At 46.1% G+C, this 20,348-nt stretch overlaps 1 protein-coding gene across 2 annotated transcripts in view; it reads right to left on the bottom strand.

The window, feature by feature from the left end:
• Window positions 1-5,470: 5,470 nt before the first annotated feature.
• Window positions 5,471-20,348, bottom strand: part of GABRA5 (gamma-aminobutyric acid type A receptor subunit alpha5) — a 92,843-nt gene continuing 77,965 nt past the window's right edge. For both annotated transcript variants that reach the window (XM_070357986.1, XM_070357985.1), the window contains 4 exons: window positions 16,947-17,090; window positions 14,424-14,576; window positions 11,632-11,843; window positions 5,471-6,741 (listed from right to left, as the gene is read on the bottom strand). In XM_070357986.1, coding sequence (XP_070214087.1) covers window positions 6,442-6,741; window positions 11,632-11,843; window positions 14,424-14,576; window positions 16,947-17,090 — 809 coding nt within the window. In that variant the 3' untranslated portion in view covers window positions 5,471-6,441. The remainder of the gene's footprint in view (window positions 6,742-11,631; window positions 11,844-14,423; window positions 14,577-16,946; window positions 17,091-20,348) is intronic.

Genomic DNA, 20,348 nt, shown 5'->3' with positions numbered 1-20,348 from the left:
GACATCCTGGAATGTGAAGTCAAGTGGGCCTTAGAAAGCATCACTACAAACAAAGCTAGTGGAGGTGATGGAATTCCAGTTGAGCTATTTCAAATCCTGAAAGATGATGCTGTGAAAGCACTGCACTCAATATGCCAGCAAATTTGGAAAACTCAGCAGTGGACACAAGACTGGAAAATGTCAGTTTTCAATCCAAACCCAAAGAAAGACAATGCCAAAGAATGCTCAAACTACCTCACAATTGCACTCATCTCACACACTAGTAAAATAATGCTCAAAATTCTCCAAGCCAGGCTTCAGCAACATGTGAACAGTGCACTTCCAGATGTTCAAGCTGGTTTTAGAAAAGGCAGAGGAACCAGAGATCAAATTGCCAACATCTGCTGGATCATGGAAAAAGCAAGAGAGTTCCAGAAAAACATCTATTTCTGCTTTATTGACTATGCCAAAGCCTTTGACTGTGTGGATCACAATAAACTGTGGAAAATTCTGAAAGAGATGGGAATACCAGACCACCTGACCTGCCTCTTGAGAAACCTGTATACAGGTCAGGAAGCAACAGTTAGAACTGGACATGGAGCAACGATCTGGCTCCAAATAGGAAAAGTAGTATGTCAAGGCTGTATATTGTCACCTTGCTTATTTAATTTCTATGCATAGTACATCATGAGAAACGCTGGACTGGAAGAAGCACAAGCTGGAATCAAGATTGCCGGGAGAAATATCAATAACCTCAGATATGTAGATGACACCACCCTTATGGCAGAAACTGAAGAGCAACTAAAAAGCCTCTTGATGAAAGTGAAAGAGGAGAGTGAAAAAGTTGGCTTAAAGCTCAACATTCAGAAGACAAAGATCATGGCATCTGGTCCCATCACTTCATGGAAAATAGATGGGGAAACAGTGGAAACAGTGTCAGATTCTTTTTTGGGGCTCCAAAATCACTGCAGATGGTGACTGCAGCCTTGAAATTAAAAGATGCTTACTTCTTGGAAGGAAAGTTATGACCAACCTAGATAGCATATTCAGAAGCAGAGACATTACTCTGCCAACAAAGGTCCTTCTAGTCAAGGCTATGGTTTTTCCAGGGGTCATGTATGGATGTGAGAGTTGGACTGTGAAGAAAGCTGAGCGCCAAAGAATTGATGCTTTTGAACTGTGGTGTTGGAGAAGATTGTTGAAATTCCCTTGGACTGCAAGGAGATCCAACCAGTCCATTCTGAAGGAGATCAGCCCTGGGATTTCTTTGGAAGGAATGATGCTAAAGCTGAAACTCCAGTACTTTGGCCACCTCATGCGAAGAGTTGACTCTTTGGAAAAGACTCTGATGCTGGGAGGGATTGGGGGCAGGAGGAGAAGGGGACAACAGAGGATGAGATGGCTGGATGGCATCACTGACTGGATGGATGTGAGTCTGAGTGAACTCCGGGAGTTGGTGATGGACAGGGAGGCCTGGCGTGTCGCGATTCATGGGGTTGCAAAGATTCGGACACGACTGAGTGACTGAACTGAACTGCCAATATTCAATGCAAAGTGTTGCTGTACCATTTTAATTTAGATAGTTTCTCTAGAAATGTCTGAACCAAATTGTTGTACATAAGCATTTAGGTCAACTTTCACCACAGCCTGCCCTAAATAGACCCATCTCTTGCTGAGAAAGAGAGAAGTAATACTGCTGCTGCTGCTGCTAGGTTGCTTCAGTCATGTCCGACTCTGTGCGACCCCATGGAGGGCAGCCCACCAGGCTCCCCCATACCGGGGATTCTCCAGGCAAGAACACTGGAATGCGTTGCCACTTCTTCAGTGCATGAAAGTGAAAAGTGAAAGTAAAGTCACTCAGTTGTGTCTCTTAGCAACCCCATGGACTGCAGCCTACCAGGCTCCTCTGTCCACGGGGTTTTCCAGGCAAGAGTACAGGAGTGGGTTCCCATTGCCTTCTCCAGAAGTAATACTGATTGCTGACTTATTAGAATATTCTTTGTATTTATGGTGATGTCAAAAGAGATATGTTAAATACTCTGGTTCTAAAAGTAGGGCAGTGTAATTTATAATCATTTTCAAAATTTTTATCTCCTACCTTATTATCATTTTCCCAAGGTGATTCGTCATTGTATCCTCATTAAAAATAACAAACACTGAAATATCTATAATACAAAATTAACAGAAAACTAATGTGATCTTTTCCACTAAATTTTGCTCACATTTAAGGCTGAGCAGCATATAAATGCAGCAGTATCCTCAAATTGGAATTCCCCTAGCAGGGTTCTGATGGTTTCCTGTAACAAAGGCTAGAATTTGTCAAGAAAATTAATGCAACCTAATATGGAAGATAACATTTCCCGTTAGGATTGAGATGTTTAAAGTGAGTTCTTGTGTGTAGCCTTTTAGATCCAACCTATACTATATTTTTCTCCAAACTACAATGCAAAGCTAAAATGTGAAGACTACATAAACAAATATAAATAAACAGTAAATAAAAACAAAGTTGCATAGTCAGCATCAGATTTGCCTTTGGTTTTTGCTGATTTTGTGCTGTGGTACAATGGAAAATGAAAATGAAAGTGAAAGTCTCTCAGTCGTGTCTGATTCTTTGTGACCCCATGGACTATACAGTCCATGGAATTCTCTAGGCCAGAATACAGGAGTGGGTAGCCTTTCCCTTCTCCAGGAGATCTTCCCAACCCAGAGATCGAACCCAGGTCTCCTGCACTGCACGCAGATTCTTTATTAGCTGAGCTCCAAGGGAAGCCCAAGGATACTGCAGTGGGTAGACTATCCTTTTTCAAGCAGATCTTCCCGACCCAGGAGTCAAACCAGGGTCTCCTGCATTGCAGGTGGATTCTTTAGCAACTGAGCTATCAGGGTATAATGGAAAGCACACATAATTCTACAAATATACCACCATTTGCAAAACAGAAATGCTTCTTGTGTGAAGTTTTAAGAGCATCCTTTTTGTTGACCTTTACTTTTCTATTATGATATCCTGAAACAAGGCAGAGAAAGAAGGGGCAATGGAACCTCTATATATTTAATGAACCAGGGATGCCATAAATGGGCACCAGTCTTTTTGAAGAATGTAGTAGTTCTGTGCATCTCTCACACTACTGTGATAAAATATAATCAGTTCAGTTCAGTCTCTCAGTCATGTCTGACTCTTTGCAACCCCATGGACTGCAGCATGCCAGGCCTCCATGTCCATCACCAACACCCAGAGCTTGCTCAAACTCATGTCCATTGAGTTGGTGATGCCATTCAACCATCTCATCCTCTGTCGTCCCCTTCTCTTCCTGCCTTGAATCTTTCCCAGCATCAGGGGTCTTTTCCAATGAGTCAGTTCTTCGCATCAGGTGGCCAAAGCTGGAGTTTCAGCTTTAGCATCAGTCCTTCCAATGAATGTTCAGGACTGATCTCCTTTAGGATGGACTGGTTTGATCTCCTTGTAGTCCAAGTGACTCTCAAGAGTCTTCTCCAACACCACAGTTCAAAAGCATCAATTCTTCAATGCTCAGCTTTCCTTATGGTCCAACTTTCACATCCATAAATCCATAGAGGAAAATATAATACTTGATCTTGAATCCTGTGGAAAGATTTCTCAGAATAGTACTTGGGAGTTTTCAGTGAGTGGATGCTATAGGCATTTATATAGTTATTCAAGATAAAGGACTTCTGAATATGTGCTTATATGTGTGTCCATGGCCATGACCATATCTGTGTCCATCAAACATGCTGAGGTGTATGAGTTTTTAAGAACTAAGTTCCATGAAGTAGTCAGTTTAGGCGGGTATAACTTTGATACGTGAACTGTGAACTTCCAGATGTTCAAGCTGGTTTTAGAAAAGGCAGAGGAACCAGAGATCAAATTGCCAGCATCTGCTGGATCATCAAAAAAGCAAGAGAGTTCCAGAAAAACATCTATTTCTGCTTTATGGACTATGCCAAAGCCTTTGACTGTGTGGATCACAATAAACTGTGGGAAATTCTGAAAGAGATGGGAATACCAGACCACCTGACCCGCCTCTTGAGAAACCTGTATGCAGGTCAGGAAGCAACAGTTAGAACTGGACATGGAACAACAGACTTGCTCCAAATAGGAAAAGGAATATGTCAAGGCTGTATATTGTCACCCTGTGTATTTAACTTATATGCAGAGTACATCATGAGAAACGCTGGGCTGGAAGAATCACAAGCTGGAATCAAGATTGCCAGGAGAAATACCAATAACCTCAGATATGCAGATGACACCACCCTTATGGCAGAAAGTGAAGAGGAACTAAAGAGCCTCTTGACGAAAGTGAAAGAGGAGAGTGAAAAAGTTGACTTAAAGCTCAACATTCAGAAAACTAAGATCATGGCATCCGATCCCATCACTTCATGGCAAATTGATGGGGAAACAGTGGAAACAGTGTCAGACTATTTTGGGGGGCTCCAAAATCACTGCATATGGTGATTGCATCCATGAAATTAAAAGACACTTACTCCTTGGAAGGAAAGTGATGACCAACCTAGACAGCATAGCAGAGACCTTACTTTGTCAACAAAGGTTCATCTAGTCAAGGCTAGGGTTTTTCCAGTAGTCATGTATGGATATGAGAGTTGGACTAGAAAGAAAGCTGAGTGCTGAAGAACTGATGCTTTTGAACTGTGGTGTTGGAGAAGAGTCTTGAGAGTCCCTTGGACTGCAAGGAGATCCAACCAATCCATCCTAAAGGAGATCAGTCCTGGATGTTCATTGAAAGGACTGATGTTGAAGCTGCAAGTCCAATACTTTGGCCACCTGATATGAAGAACTGACTCATTTGAAAAGACCCTGATGCTGGGAAAGATTGAGGGCAGGAGGAGAAGGGGACAACAGAGGATGAGATGGTTGGATGGCATCACTGATTCAATGGACATGAGTTTGGGTAAACTCTGGGAGTTTGTGATTGACAAGGACACCTGGCATGCTGCAGTCCATGGGGTCACAAAGAGTTGACAAGACTGAGTCACTGAACTGAACTTTGATACCATTTGCTAATGGTCATAAAATCCCTTTTGAGAGGAAAAAGAAACTGTTTCTTTCACACATGTTATCACTCTAACAGTAAGTAGATGGTCTACATGCAGTTCTTTGTATCACTCTTCACAAACAGCAAAAGGAAAGGTGTGGAGGACTGAGCAGTAACCTTACCTTCAGGGAGGACTCTATTGAGCAGAGACCAGTGGAGCACTGTATCATGGAGATGTATGTGACAGAAAGAACTTCTGGTTCCACCTATTCACCTCACTGTGGTTGAAGTCAGCTTTCTCTTTACATGCTACCCAGAAGAATCAGACTAGAGCAGAGATGAACAGCTAAGTAAGAGGCTTTCTTCCCGAGCACTTTCATGATGGGTTTCCTTTATATCATCTTTAGAAAATGAGTCAGTACACCCACCAAAATTTGAAATATTTTCAGAAAATGACATATTTTCCACAAGATCAGTTTCGTTTTTATTTTTTAATGAACATTTAAGGTTCATATACAAAAGCTAACAGAGCAATAAGTCAATCATGAAATAACATACAGGGAAATAAAATGGAAAATAACTCATTTACAATTTCTCACCACTGAAGCACTATACTCTGGCTGCAGTGAATTGTGGTCAGTGTTCCAGACAGTGTATGCTCAGGTCAGATGCCAAGACTGTCATAACACTACTTTTTAAGATCTTTTCTTTCTTGGTCATTGTTCAGTTAGTCAGTGGGGGGTGGGTGGTCAGAGGGAGAGAAGTATGTTTCACTCCCACTCCACCAAAAAAAAAATTTTTAAGCAGTTAAATTTTTCCTTGGGGAAATATTTTATCTGTTAATCTAACATACTATCTGCTTCTATTATTAAATGTCTGCATAAATATTTATTTTATTTCTTAACATAAGATCATGCAGTAGTTTTAATTTCAGAGCAATTAAATTCTTTAATTTCAAAGAATTATCAAAGGCAATTAGTTTGTACATAAATGCCCACAGTTGAATTTTTCAATGCAAAATGTGCTCTTTGTGATATCTGTTTCTTGTGAGAGTTGGTCAAGTAATAATCATGGAGCATTTCCTAAAATATTTATTTGCTGGGAAAATTTGTATGAAATGACATCTGAAGTATAAAAAACATTGTTAGGTAACACTTGGAACAGTTAAAAATATACTTGTTTGTAAACTCTCAGTGTAAGGTGCTGAGCATCTGAGTGTCAGTGCCATTTCTCCTGTTTTTCTAGAAAGTGGCTTGATTTATTTATCAATGTGTCATCTCTGAAACATCTGACATTATATATAGAAACATCAAGGCAATATTACTTGTACATATAATTAAACATGCAAAAATTTCCTGAAAGATAGTGCCCAGATAAGGGAGGCCCCCCGAGTTCAACCTCTCCTTGGTGCCCGTCACTGACGTATGGCTCTCTTGGAGTTTGGGAGCATGAAAGCTCATTTTGGAGAGGTAGCCCCTTTAATCACTGGCTCCCTATTCAAATACGTTGCCCAGTAGACTAGGTTGAAAGTGCCAAACAGAAGTGGGAATATAATTCGGGACATTTTGTCAATCTTGCTGATGCTGTTGTAAGTCTTTTTGTTTTCAGAAGCCTTGTCTTCAGGTTTTACTGAGGCTGAAGAGGCATTTGTGGTCCCTGCAGGGGTCTGCTCCTTTGGGATGTTCGGGGGGTGGGTCATCTTCCCAGTAGTATAAGCATTTGTTGACTTATTTATTGTAAGCTCACGCTCCTTTTTCTGCAAAATACAAGAAGAATGTAAGGGCATGATGTTTGCAAGCAACTATCAGTTCTCAAAACAGACAGAGACAGAGAGGGGGATCAGCTTATCCCTGGCAGAGGACAGCCTTCCACAGACTTCTAGGCTTAGAACCCCACGTGGCCAGTCTTGGATGTGAAATTCTAGAACAGGTAGAATAGTTTACGGTAGAAACGTTAGGAAATGGTTCCCTTTGGAGCAGTGAGGACAGGAATGGACTGGGAAGGGGGACAGTGACCTTCTGGAGTGTGACGACGTGCTCTGTCGTCATAGGGATTTGGGTTATATAGCTGAGCATGTTCGTCAAACCTTCTCAAGATACAGGTGAGCATGTTCGTCAAACCTTCTCAAGGGTACACTTAGAGTTTGTGCACGTCATACTATGTAAATTTTTGCTTCAAAAGAATCAAACAATAAACAAATATTGAACTCTAATTAGTGATATGCTTGCTGAATTATTTAGTGGGAAATGCATTATTTACTTTGAATCCATCAAGAATTAAGAAGCATTGACAGACTGAGGATGGCTGGATGGATGAATGGATAGATAGATGTTCAGTTCAGTTCAGTCGCTCAGTTGTGTCTGACTCTTTGCGACCCCATGAATCGCGACACGGCAGGCCTCCCTGTCCATCACCAACTCCCGAAGTTCACTCAGACTCATGTCCATCGAGTCAGTGATGCCATCCAGCCATCTCATCCTCTGTCATCCCCTTTTCCTCCTGCCTCCAATCCCTCCCAGCATCAGAGTCTTTTCCAATGAATCAACTCTTCGCATGAGGTGGCCAAAGTACTGGAGTTTCAGCTTTAGCATCATTCCTTCCAAAGAAATCCCAGGGCTTATCTCCTTTAGAATGGATTGGCTGGATCTCCTTGCAGTCCAAGGGACTCTCAAGAGTCTTCTCCAACACCACAGTTCAAAAGCATCAATTCTTCGGCACTCAGCTTTCTTCACAGTCCAACTCTCACATCCATACATGACCACAGGAAAAACCATAGCCTTGACTAGATGGACCTTTGTTGGCAAAGTAATGTCTCTGCTTTTGAATATGCTATCTAGGTTGGTCATAACTTTCCTTCCAAGGAGTAAGCGTCTTTTGACTTCATGGCTGCAGTCACCATCTGCAGTGATTTTGGAGCCCCCAAAAATAAAGTCTGACACTGTTTGCACTGTTTCTCCATCTATTTCCCATGAAGTGATGGGACCAGATGCCATGATCTTTGTCTTCTGAATGTTGAGCTTTAAGCCAACTTTTTCACTCTCCACTTTCACTTTCATCAAGAGGCTTTTTAGTTGCTCTTCACTTTCTGCCATAAGGGTGGTGTCATCTGCATATCTGAGGTTATTGATATTTCTCCTGGCAATCTTGATTCCAGCTTGTGCTTCTTCCAGTCCAGCGTTTCTCATGATGTACTCTGCATAGAAGGTAAACAAGCAGGGTGACAATATACAGCCTTGACGTACTCCTTTTCCTATTTGGAACCAGTCTGTTGTTCCATATCCAGTTCTAACTGTTGCTTCCTGACCTGCATACAAATTTCTCAAGAGGCAGGTCAGGTGGTCTGGTATTCCCATCTCTAGGTAACATAAATGACAGATAGGTAGCGATGACACAAGCATAGTAAAATGTTAATGGAAGAGGTTTTCATTGTGTAATTCTTGAACATTTCCACATGCTTGCAAATTCGCATGATAGAATGTTGGGGAAAATTCTGTTCTTTTACCAAGTTAACATAGTCTCATTGAATTAAATTTAGAAAAACACACGAATACATTAAAGATAATATATCACCATCTTGGTGATCAAGACAGAACACCATCAGCACTCCAGAAGGTCACCATGCCCCTTCCAAGCCCATTTGCATCCTCACCCCAGCAAAAGGAACCACTATTCTGAGTTTTTATGCCATAAACTATTTTGCCGGTTCTAGAATTTCACATCCAAGACAGTATTACTCACAATAGCAAAGACTGGTAACAACAAGTATCCATCAATAGATGAATAGTTAAACAAAATGCACATATATGTGTGTGTATATATATATATATATATGCATATACACACAGCTGAAGTGACTGATCATGAATATACATTTATACATACACACACACACACACACACACACACACATATATATATATATATGAATGCTGTTTGGTCGCTAAGTTGTGTCCCACTCTTCTGCAGCCCCATGGACTGCAGCCCACCAGGCTCCCCTGTCCATGGGATTTCCCAGGCAGGAATACTGGAGTGGGTTGCCATTTCCTCCTCCAGGGCATCTTCCCAACTCAGGGATCGATCCTGTGTCTCCTACATTGCAGGTGGATTCTCTACTGCTGAGCCACCAGGGAAGCCTTATACTATATACACACACACATATACCACACACACACAATGAAATACTATTCAGCCATAAATCCTACAGGGATGGACCTTGAAAGCACTGTTTTAAGTGAAATAAATCAGACAAATACCGTATGACTTCACTTATATGTAGGATCCAAATAAACAAAAAGCTGAACTCATAGATACAGCGAGCAGATTGGTGGTCAGCAGAGGTCAGGGTGGGGTGGGGAGCAAAGTGGATGAAGGTGGTCAAAAGGTACAAACTTCCAGCTTTAAAATAAATAAGATGAGGAAATGTAGTGCACAGCCTGGTGACTATAGTTTTAAAAAAGAAAAGCAAATACATTAACTATTAAAAATATGTGAAAGGTAAAAAGCAGAGAGGAAGGGCATGGAGAGGGAGCAGGAAGCAGTGGTGGAAAGCGAGGTTGAGCATGTGCACAGACCCAGGGAGCATGAGAACTCAGGCCCGCGGCGAGGATGACCATGAGCCTCAGAGCAGAGCAAGGCCTGTGAGCAGCTGTGCAGCAGGGCTCTCTGCAGACCCAGTGGCTCCATGCGCACCTGTGCGGGGTTGCCACCAGCCTGACAGACTAGCTCTGTCAGTGTCTCATGCAGCCTTCACATCCTGGGGTAAGCAGGGCAGAGCACACACTGGAGGACAGCAGGGTGGTCTCAGGCGCAGGTGTCCTGCTCTGGGCAGGCGGGGCACAAGCCTTAGGACCGCCACAGTGGTTGGAGACGGGCCCCTGGTGCTCTGTCAGGGAAGACTTGCTGCCCAGCGCAGGGCGCAGAGGCCAGCAGACTGCTCCCTTCACAGTCAACCTGAACCTTTTTTCTGTACCCTTATGCAGGTGTTCACCCCTAAAAATTGCCTGGCAGCCCCAACTCTGAAGACCCCAACAGGTAATGATGCCAAACAGTTTGGTGTTCAAGTTTTCTCTGCTTGTAAGTAAAAGCCAGTTCATGCAAAAAGAGTAATGATACACTTCCTCATTCATGCTCACCACCACGACTAAAGTAGGGCTTGCTGGCTGGGATGCCTGCAGATACCCTGATGCCTTCACTGGCCGAGGGCATGGGACCCCCTGCTCCACAACCTCTGGGGGCAACACACAGTCTTCCAGGAGATCAGTGCTAGTCTGGACTGAGACAAGCTACTTTACCTCCAAGCCCTCCTCTCCGTTCTGGTCTGTGTTCAGACCTGTGATGAGTGGGAAGGACAGGGAGGCCACGTGCGGGAGAATGAGGTGGCTGACGATGATGATAGCCCACTACTTCAGGGCCGCTCCGCCTTCCTCCTAGGCTCACAGACACAAGCCTGATGGCCTCAGTTCCTGCTGCACCTCCCAGCTGGCTGTCCCACTCAAGGGGGCCACCTCCAGTCTACCATCACCAGGCCCATAGCAAACATTTACTTCCCTGCAACATGGTGCTGGGAAGCTCCTCTCCCCAGACTTCATATTTTTTGGGGTACAAACACCCCCATGGCTCTGCCTACTGGGACCCTTCAGTCAAGAGCCCCCAGTCCGACAGTCCCCTGCTTCTGCAGTGTTCTCCCAGCTCTCTGCCAACCACCGGCTCTGCTCAGCTGGCTCCTGCCCCCGTCACCTCCCACAGAAACACCCGTCTGGGAGCGTCATGCCTGTCAAGACCCTCACCTCCCCCGGCACCTCTCCCCACCCCTCCTGCCCTCAGGGGCCTGATACGGGCCCACTAGGCTTTCCTCCATCTTCATACAGGTGAGCTGGGCCTAGAAGCAGGTCTTTCTTGTATGACTGAAACCTCGGCGTGGGAGTGGATTCATGGTGCTTGAAAGTAGGAAAAATCCGATGGGCCAGGTCAAGTCAGAACTTTGGACTTTTCGTAAGAAAAGAACAGCTGTGTTGAATGAAAACTTCCATGTATGTTATTTTCTTTTCCCCAAGGACCTCGTTCAAGTTGGAATGTTGCACAACCTTTTTCTTCAAATATTTTTTAGATTCAGGCACCAATCTCTTTCTATATACTCAGCACTTAATTGCTCTGCACAGAAAAATGCTTCCCAAGATAACTCTTGCCTTGTTTAAGCAAGCCGGATCATCCCATGAGTAGAATTAGGTGTGTTTGCTGTTGTGTTGCTTTCAATAATTCAAACGCTCCCTTTATGACCTTCAGCCACCTTGCAGAAGACACTGCATGGTGAAGTGGCAAAAGAATGAGCAGAACCATTGACTGTACAATTCAAAACTGGGTAAGTAGTCCCTGAACAGACAGAAGGTACTTCATCAAAAGTAATAGGCCTGAGGATAAACAAGCCGAAACCATGAACATGAAATCAGATCTTTCCCTTGAATGAAGCTAGTGATTGAAAATAAAGTTAAAACAGGACCTGTTATAAGACTTTGTAAGGTCTGTGAATATAAGGGAAGGAATCATTTTTCAGGGGAAGGGATGTAGGGAAGAGAAACACTTGGGCTTTTAGTTGGACATAAAGTCAGGCCCGTTTTCTTTGGAGTAAGGAGGAAAATGAAGTCAGTACCTTGATCTTGGCTGCTTCCAAGGCTTTTTTCCCATCCCAGGCCCAGCCTCTCTTTGTGAAATAGTTGACTGTAGCAAACTCGATCAGCGCAGAGAACACAAAAGCGTAACACACAGCTATGAACCAGTCCATGGCTGTTGCATAAGCCACTTTGGGCAGAGAGTTCCGGGCGCTGATGCTGAGGGTCGTCATGGTCAGCACCGTGGTCACCCCTGGTCAACGATAAGGGGAGGACAATGGAACAAGAGTCAGCTCTAGCACCGGACCTCAGGATAACACCTCTGCATGAGACAAAGACAGAAAGAAACTGTCTCTCAGCCCAGGTCTCTCTCTACGATTCTCATAGCACAACACGTTCCTTTAAACACTGCTTAGTTTCCTTATCTTGTCAGTTGTCTCCGCTAGAATATGGATCGAGGCGGGCAGGGATTGGGTCTGATTTGTACACACACCCTGTGTCCCTGTTGTCCTGACCTGAGCCCTGCAGAGAGCGGATGCCCAACACAGATAAGTTAGAAGACTGGGGCATCTTTGTGTTCCTCAGAAAAGTCGAGCTGAGACGGGCAGGGATGTTCCCACGGCTCTGGGGAAGCACTTCACAAAGACTCATGGTGCCCCTGACAAACTGTGGGCTCCAGAAAACTCATAAAGCAGACTTGTTTTCACATGGACTAACGGAGCCTGCAGACTCCAAGGACCCGAGTGCAACAGAAGTACCACATTTGAATCTAGGTCTTGGCACTCCCTCTAAGAAAGAACTGGGTCACCTTGAGGCTGCTGTGTAAGATGCCTGTAGCCATCTGCCTTGTCTTTTAGGGAAATCTGCAGTGAGCATACAGCAAGTCTAGATCCTCAGAGGGAGCTGTTGAACCTTTACTGGGCGTCTGCTAGGGGCCAGCCCCTGATGTAAGCTACATTCTGGATGGGTGTCAATATTCACATTTGGCAGGTGAGGAGCTTAAAGATTTAAAAATAGTACTGCACTCAAATTCACCAGCTGGCAAATGAGAGCCAATACTAGACCCAGGTCTGCTGAACACTTACAGCCCATGTAGTTTCCACAAGCTCTGTCCTTCCTCTTAGCATAATTTTGCTTGCATAAGGGTGCATGTCTATGCACGGGGTGTGAGTGCAATGCAGCTGTTCCAGTGGAACTGTGTCCCACCCTCCCCAAATTCAGAGGTTGAAGTCTTAATCTCTGGAACTCAGTATTACTTTCCAGATCTTACTTAGAAACATGGTGTTTACAGAAGTAATGAAGTTACAATGAGGTTATTAGGGTAGGCCTTAATCCAACATCACTGGTATCTCTCTCTCTCTCTCTCTCACACACACACACACACACAGGGAAAACCCCATGTGAAGCCCAGAATTATGCTGCCACACGCCAAGAAACTACCAGAAACTAGGAGAGAGGCCAGACGCAGAGCCTTCCTTCAGAGAAAACCAACTCTGCTGATTTGGGACTTGGAGCTTCCAGAACAGTTAACTTCAGGCAGTTAACTTCTACTGCTTAAGCCCTCAGTGGGAGGAACTGTACTAAGGCAGCCCCAGCAAACAGCATCAAAAGACTGTAATGTTGCTGGTCGTCATAGCAGCTTAGTGTTCATTCAGTGTCATCCTTCAGAGATATTTACATACCCTCATCGAACATGGCACTATGCATGGAACTGATGCTAAAGAAATCAGTGGTCACCTTTGATTTTTCTTAGAAATCCAGTTCATCATTGTGCTAGAGAGCAGTGCTCTGTGTATGACCTTAAACAGGCTTCTTCTGTCTCCTTGAGTCTTTTAACATCCTAACACTAGTTGAAAATCTCTACGAGGAAGCAGACTGGAATACAAGGCATCCTCCAAACTAAATTTTTTTTCCTTGTCCACCTACTAATGTTCTCCTAAACAGCTGGGGGAACACTGTCTAGCCACAAGCCAACCCCCACACCTTCCTGATGCTAAATCAGAGGAGGCAGACGAAGCATGCGGTTGGAGGCAGAGAGGTGGTTGCACAGAAGCAGTCCTGGGCCCTTCCTGGAAATCTCCAGGATCTCCGGCTTCTTCCACCTACAGGAGTTTTGGCAGGAAATGCAAGGCACCTTTCCTTCTTTGAACAAAAAGTACAGTAGGAAGAGCTGAGGTGGGAACAGTACTTGACAGTTTAGAAAGATGTGAATATCCATTACAACTGACCCATAAAATTACTTTTAATGTTGAATTTGATGAAATGAGCTCCCAAGTAAGAGTAAAACATTGGATCATGTCTGCTGTGTCAAGGTACTAGCTAGCTAGATCTGGCTAAACTTGATTTATGTCTCAGGGATGTCAGATAATATTCTAGATTCTTATCATACATATGTGTACATATACACACATATCATACATGCATATATCTCATATATGTGTTTATTTATACATTTGTTATTCTTGCTCAGTCGCTCAGTTGTTTCCGAATTTCTGTGGTCCCATGGACTTTAGCCTGCCAGGCTCTTTTGTAAAAATACTGTAGCAAAATCTCATGTAAGACAGATTGCTGGAAATTTTAAAAACACTGTCCTGCCCTGCCCCTCCCCCCAAAAAAAGGAAAAAAAATAACAGGCTACCGGTGAAAGGCTTTTCAGGAGGGAAACGATGATCAAATTGCTCTGAACCCTGGTTCAGAAAGCAGCCCTAAATCTAGTCTTTAAGACTGAATTTGTTTTCAAGGTCACAGAATAGACAGGCAGCTCTAGGCTGTTGTTTTCTGCGATGTTAGACTAGGCAGAACACAGTCTGCAGGCTGGGTTAGGCACACTCACCAAACACTGTCCTGGCAGGAACTGATTCTCGGTTCAGCCAAAAGGACACTTGTGACAAGATCACGGTCATGATGCAGGGGAGGTAGGTCTGGATGACAAAGTAGCCAATCTTCCTCTTCAGATGGAAATGAGCTGTCATGATTGTGTATTCACCTGCAAATAAGCAAATCAGTGCAGTCAGCCACCTAAAGGAATCCCTGTGCTTCCTGCCCCGGTCACCGTCTCCTCGGGAGCTCCCTTCTCCCCACCTTCCCTCTGCACAAGCGTTCAATTGTGTTCTTTGGGTGAAGGAGAGGCTGGTTGTTTTGTTAAGTCTCCTGACTCCCGGCCTCTGAAGAGCCTCTGTGGGGGGATGCTTTTCTGGGGAAAATCAGATTTGTGTGTTTTCCTAATCCCTGGTTACAATCTGTGCCACTCTCCACCTGCCCCCCTCACTGCTACTGCCCTCAGGATTTCAGGATTTAGCCTCTCTACATATAACTCAGGACATCACAGAGCCCTATCGCGGGTGGAGGGGTTTTCCTCACTTCCCAGCCAGAGAGGGCTGGCAGGGGCGGTGGGCTTCCAGGCCCCCACAGGCTCAGTGCCCCGCCTCGGCTGGGAGGTGAGAAGCAGCAGACCCAGGAGGCGGCGGGTCCTGACTGCGCCGAGCCCCCGCGCCTTCCAGGGACAGCGAGGGCATCTCTTTGGCGATGCCCCAGTGCCTTCTCTGGATCTGCCTGGTGGTGTGGGAGGCGAGCGCCGACCTTCCCCTCATTGCGGAGAATGACGCTGCACTGACGGTGAACTGGTAAGGAGCCAAGGTGGCTACATGGGCAGTGGGGTGAGACGGGCTCCTTTGCTGCATGAGTCTGCCTCTCCCTGGGGAGACGGGAAGGATGCTTCCAGACGTGAAGGCACAGCTGAGTTGATCTGAGGACAAGAGCCCTTTGACTGATTGGAAGAATCAGACGGTGTGGTCAGCGAGTCTGGCAGAACCATGGATGTGGGTTGGGGGGCCTCTGCTGAAGTGGACCCCAGATGGGCCATCTGTTTGAGGGTGGTCAGACTGCAGCATGGGCTCAGTGTTGAGGCGTTTGAGACTGGTTAAAGCGTGGATGCTTGCTGTTGGAATCAAAGCCCAGTGCTCAGTAAGGTCAGCTGCGGATGTGTCCCTAGGTGCCTTTCCTCACAGCATGAATTAAGATCATGTGTGGCAAAACCTGCTCCCTACAGAAGAGGAGACCACAATTCCTGCAGGGCCGAGAGCCAACACGCCCTCCCCACAGCCCCAGGCAGGCAAGAGGAGGGACTTGGCTCCGTCCCATAGAAGGAGACAGGGACACAGAGAAGGGGGGAAGGTATGCTAGTAGCAAAGACATCTTTGCCATGATCTGATTTTGCCAGGAGGGTAAACACCATTCTGTTTCTTTGCATTCGGATTTGAAGTTACTCTCCTACTTATAAATTCTTTTGCTGTTATGGTTCTTTTCATTCTGTTTTATTTTTGAGTCGAGGATAGCAATATAAGATAACATTCAAAAAAGGTCATTTTTTAAAATGCAAATAGGGGCAGAATCCCATTTAAAAATGTCTACAGAATGACATGAAACAGGGTTTATTAGTGTTGCACTCCTTAACCCCAAGTATCTGCCATGCCACCTTCCCACTTGTTCCTATAAAACCAGGCCTGCTTCCTCTTCCTTTCCCTTGAATGCAGCAACAGTATGTTGCAGCAGCCTCTTCCCAGGCCTGCCAGGCCCTTTCTGAGGACACCAACCCTCTCCAGCGGATGGGCACTGAGTGGAAGGCTGCAATGTGCATCCCTTGCTTCCAGCCAGCTCCCAGGGGTGGTGATGCTGACAGAGTGATGCTGACCGGGGGACCATCTGGGGCTTAGAACTCATGCTGCGAGCAGGACTCACTCCATCCTTGTCCCACATTTCTCCTGCCATTTGGTGCCCTGGAGGACCCTGCCCTGCTCACAGCCAAGCTAGTGATCGTGACCATTGGGGTTGGGGTCTGTGGACACCCCCTGTCGCTGTAGGCCAGGGGGTTCCTTCGAAGACCCTGCCCACTTGGCATTGGGTGACGCCAGGACTGTGCTGCCCTGAGGGCTCAAGCCAGCCCTGTGCCTGAGGGAGTTAACTGCACCCTCGAAGGCCGTGGTGATTTCTACGCGGCTCGCTGTGCTTTCCAAAATTCAACCCCAGGGGAATCCCTGAAATGGTCAAACAGGGAAACAGCAGAGCAGGTAAATGGGAGAATGTGTAGGCAGCTCTCTGCCTTGGCTGCAGAGGCTGCTGCTGGCATCTTGGTGCTTGGCAGGACTGTTACATAAGCAGGGCCCGCGGTCACTGATGCTCACATGGGGGCAAACGCACCTCGGATTAACGTCCCTCATGACCCTTAATCCCGGGATGCCACAGCTGCGCCTCCGTGTGCGGCCGGAGGAGGGGCTGGACGTGGCGGTTCCTTGCGGCTCAGGAGAGCCGGGGCTCCCCCAGGCGTGCGCCCGTGCGGGGTGCGGGAGAGGAGGGCTACCTGTGCTGGTACTGATGTTCTCCGTGCCCACGGTCTGCCCCATGAGGTGGTACTGGTTCAGCCTGGAGCCATCTTCTGCCACCACCACTGACTTGGCGGTGCCGTTGGTCCAGACATAGACGACTTCGGAATTAGGATATGCGTCTGCACGGCGGGGGACAGAAGGCAGTGTAAGCCTGGGAACGTTTGCAGCCTGGTACAACCACACATGTTTATGAGAGTAGTGAGAGAGATGACTGAAGAATCAAATGACCTACAGAAAGCACGGGCAGTCAGACCAGGGCAGACAGCTCCACCGTCGAAGCCCTTATCATTTCCACAGGGCGGAGCCCTCAGAAGTCAGGCCCAGTGCTTCCCACGGACTGTCTTCTCTTCAGGGTGCACCGTCGCATGGGCCGAGACCACAGGGCCTGGGGCTCTCCCAGCTCCACGCTCTGGGGCAAGTCTCCTGTTCTGTGCTCAGTGCTTCTATCTGAGAACGGGATTGTGACAATGTCTGCCGTCCACTATTACAGTGGACATGACAAGAGCTCCATCACGGTGTCAATGGTTCATTAAAAGTCAAAGTAAACACGATGAGGTACACAAGAAGCAATGAGTAAGTTCACTGTGCACACACCAAAAAGACAGTTTGCAAACCGAGAGCTCTCAAACCAAAGCATGGGTTGAGGCTCAGGGGTACACCCTTATAAAGCACCTTGTATAGCAGGAAAGAGTTGATGGTTTATTATTCAAAGTGGTTACAATATTAGAATTTTCTTAAGTGATATGGAATTGGTCAGTAGTTGCCTCATATCAACCCCAGGAAACAGTTTAAGTTTTACTTCTAATTCTTAGAGGCAAATGACCCAGGTCAAGTTAGCCTTAGAAAATAAGCTAAATTAAGCTTCATTTGTAGGATGAAACTGGCTGTCTGCTCAGTGAGTTTTCATGTCTGGTCTCCATTTGTTTGTGATTCTAACAACTTGCAGCAGCGTCTGACTACATCAGCTCCTATAAGGGTTTCACTTTGCAGAAGGCACTTGTCTGGTTGACTGCACTGTCCTGGCAGGCAGGTGATGCAGGCAGCAGGAACTTTAACCCTGGCGTCATATCTGTGACTGTTACCTTACACAGCAAAAGGCACCGTGCAAATGGAATGAAAGCTATGGGCCTTAAAGTCAGGAGATTTCCTAGATGATCCCAGTGGACCCAATATAACCACTTTAGTCCTTCAAAACAGAGAACTTTCTCAAGCTGAGGCCAGTCATAGAGACCCAGTTTAGAGAGATGTGAAGCAGAAAGAAAGGACTCAACTTCTATTGCTGGTTTTAGAGGTGTAGGAAGGGGCCATGACCCAGGGTATGGAGTTAGCCCTTTTATGGGCAAGAATGACTCCTGGTGACAGCCAGCAAGAAACAGACTTCAACCTGCAGATCAGGGAACTGAATCCTGCCTGCAGCCTGAGGGGCTGGATGTGGACTTGCCCCCAGAGCTTCCAGAAGGGAAGGCAGCCCTGGTGACACCACGATTCTGGCCATGGGAAACCCAGAGCTGGGATACCAGGCACATTCACTGTCTGACCTGTAGAACTAGAAGACGATACAAGTGTTGTTCTATTTTTTAATGTTTTAACTATTGAGATACAATGGACACATATCATTGTATAAGTTTAAGGTGTACAATGTCATGATTTTATATATGTATATATTATAAAATGATGACTACAATAAGGCTACTTAATAAACATGTTGTTTCAATTAAATTGCTAAGTTTGTGATAACATGTCACGGCAGCAGAACACTAGAACAGGTGGATGGAAAATAAACAGAAGACTGTATCCCAGAGGAGGGAGACAAATATACATGAACATGTTATATGTGAGGTGGCAGTGAGTGCTACAGGGAGACACACGCTCTGCCGAGGGGAGAGGTGCAGTGGGGGAGTCTGGGGAGGTGAGATCGAGGGGCGTCAGCACACGTACGTCATGGGAAGCAGTGGCTGGGGTGTGTGTCGGTGGAGGGGAGGGGCCCGCAGGGTGAGGCCTGAGAGGTGAGGAGGCAGCAGAGGCACTGGCGCGGCGGCCGCTGCACTGCGGGGACGGTGAGCATGCTTCCGGGGGTCTGGGTCACAGGCTTGAGGAGAGCGGCTCCCGGGGAGCGGATGGCATGAAGGAACCTGCCCGCTGGAGTGCTCCTCATGTCTCTCGAGGCCCCCGACGGTGAACCCACACACCTACAGCATCTGCACGGCTGCCACACCCAGACCCCAGCGCCTTCTGCACAAGCCTGTGCGCTGGATTCCCCGCCTGGCATCAACCCCCAGCGCAAAGAGCTGCGTGCCCTCACAGGGAGGCCTCAGCAGGCGTCTCAGGAGACAGGCGGGCTGGTAGGGAAGGCGTCCCTGGGAGGGGCGGCAGGTTCCGGGACTCCACCAGGCAGGGCCCGGTGCACGGCTCATGGGCCTGGTGCAGCCACTGCTGCGCAGACGGGCAGGAGTGTTGTGTGGCCACAGGCCTCCACAGAGGTGCCAGAAGAAGAGTCACGCCAGTGATGAGTACTCCTTCCTACCAAGTGTGGAAGTTTCTCTGCTAGTGCACATCACTACCCTTATTCTTCATTTACGTGCGAAAGAGCATTCCTAATATTTGAAAAATAATAAAACAAACAAGTATAGAGCAAACACTGAGTTAATACAGAGGAAACTTCCAGGCCCTCTGTGAACTCACTTTCCCCCCACAGGTTCTATTTCAAACTTAACAATAATCACATAATCACTGCATTGTTTGCTCTGTAGTTTTACAGACATCACTAAACACAGGTTGTTTTTTTTTTTTTTTCTGTTTTCTTCATAAAATCTGATTGTGTTTTTTACCCGTTTGAATCATGTATTCTTTACATATTCTGATATACATAATTTTTTTGTTCCATGTGTTGTAAACATCTTCAAGTTGTGCCTATATAACTTTGCTCACTTAAAAAAAAATTTATAAATGGTAGCTTAAGTGAGTTAAAGTTATCAACCTTTTAATCTCTGCATCTTATTTCAGAGGCCCTCCTGATCAAAGCTAGAATGCTCCATCTTTAACCATTAGGGCCTTGATATAAGGAGCTGACTTCTGTACATATTTTCCTATATAAGTATCCAATTGCACCCTCTCCATGAGATTTTCTGTGCTGCCACAGGAATCATTAAGCCGTTCTTCCCACCCACATCCTTTCAGGGCCTGTTCTGACAAGTAAGGTCTCCTGCGGGCACAGGCTCTCTCTGTGGAATTGTCTGTTCTGCTTCCTTTTTCTATTGCGATTTCAAGCCCCTCGCCTTAACCACACAGAGTGCAGAACTCTAGACACCAGCAGCTGGAAGAGCAAGGTGTCCCCTTTTCATCTTCACCCACACACATGTTAGAATCAGGCTTTCCCC

The sequence above is a fragment of the Bos mutus genome, chromosome 21 (assembly GCF_027580195.1).
Source record: "Bos mutus isolate GX-2022 chromosome 21, NWIPB_WYAK_1.1, whole genome shotgun sequence".
NCBI lineage: Eukaryota > Metazoa > Chordata > Mammalia > Artiodactyla > Bovidae > Bos > Bos mutus.
The sequence above is the reverse complement of the archived record's forward strand: the minus strand, read 5'-3'. Positions and strand labels throughout refer to the sequence as shown.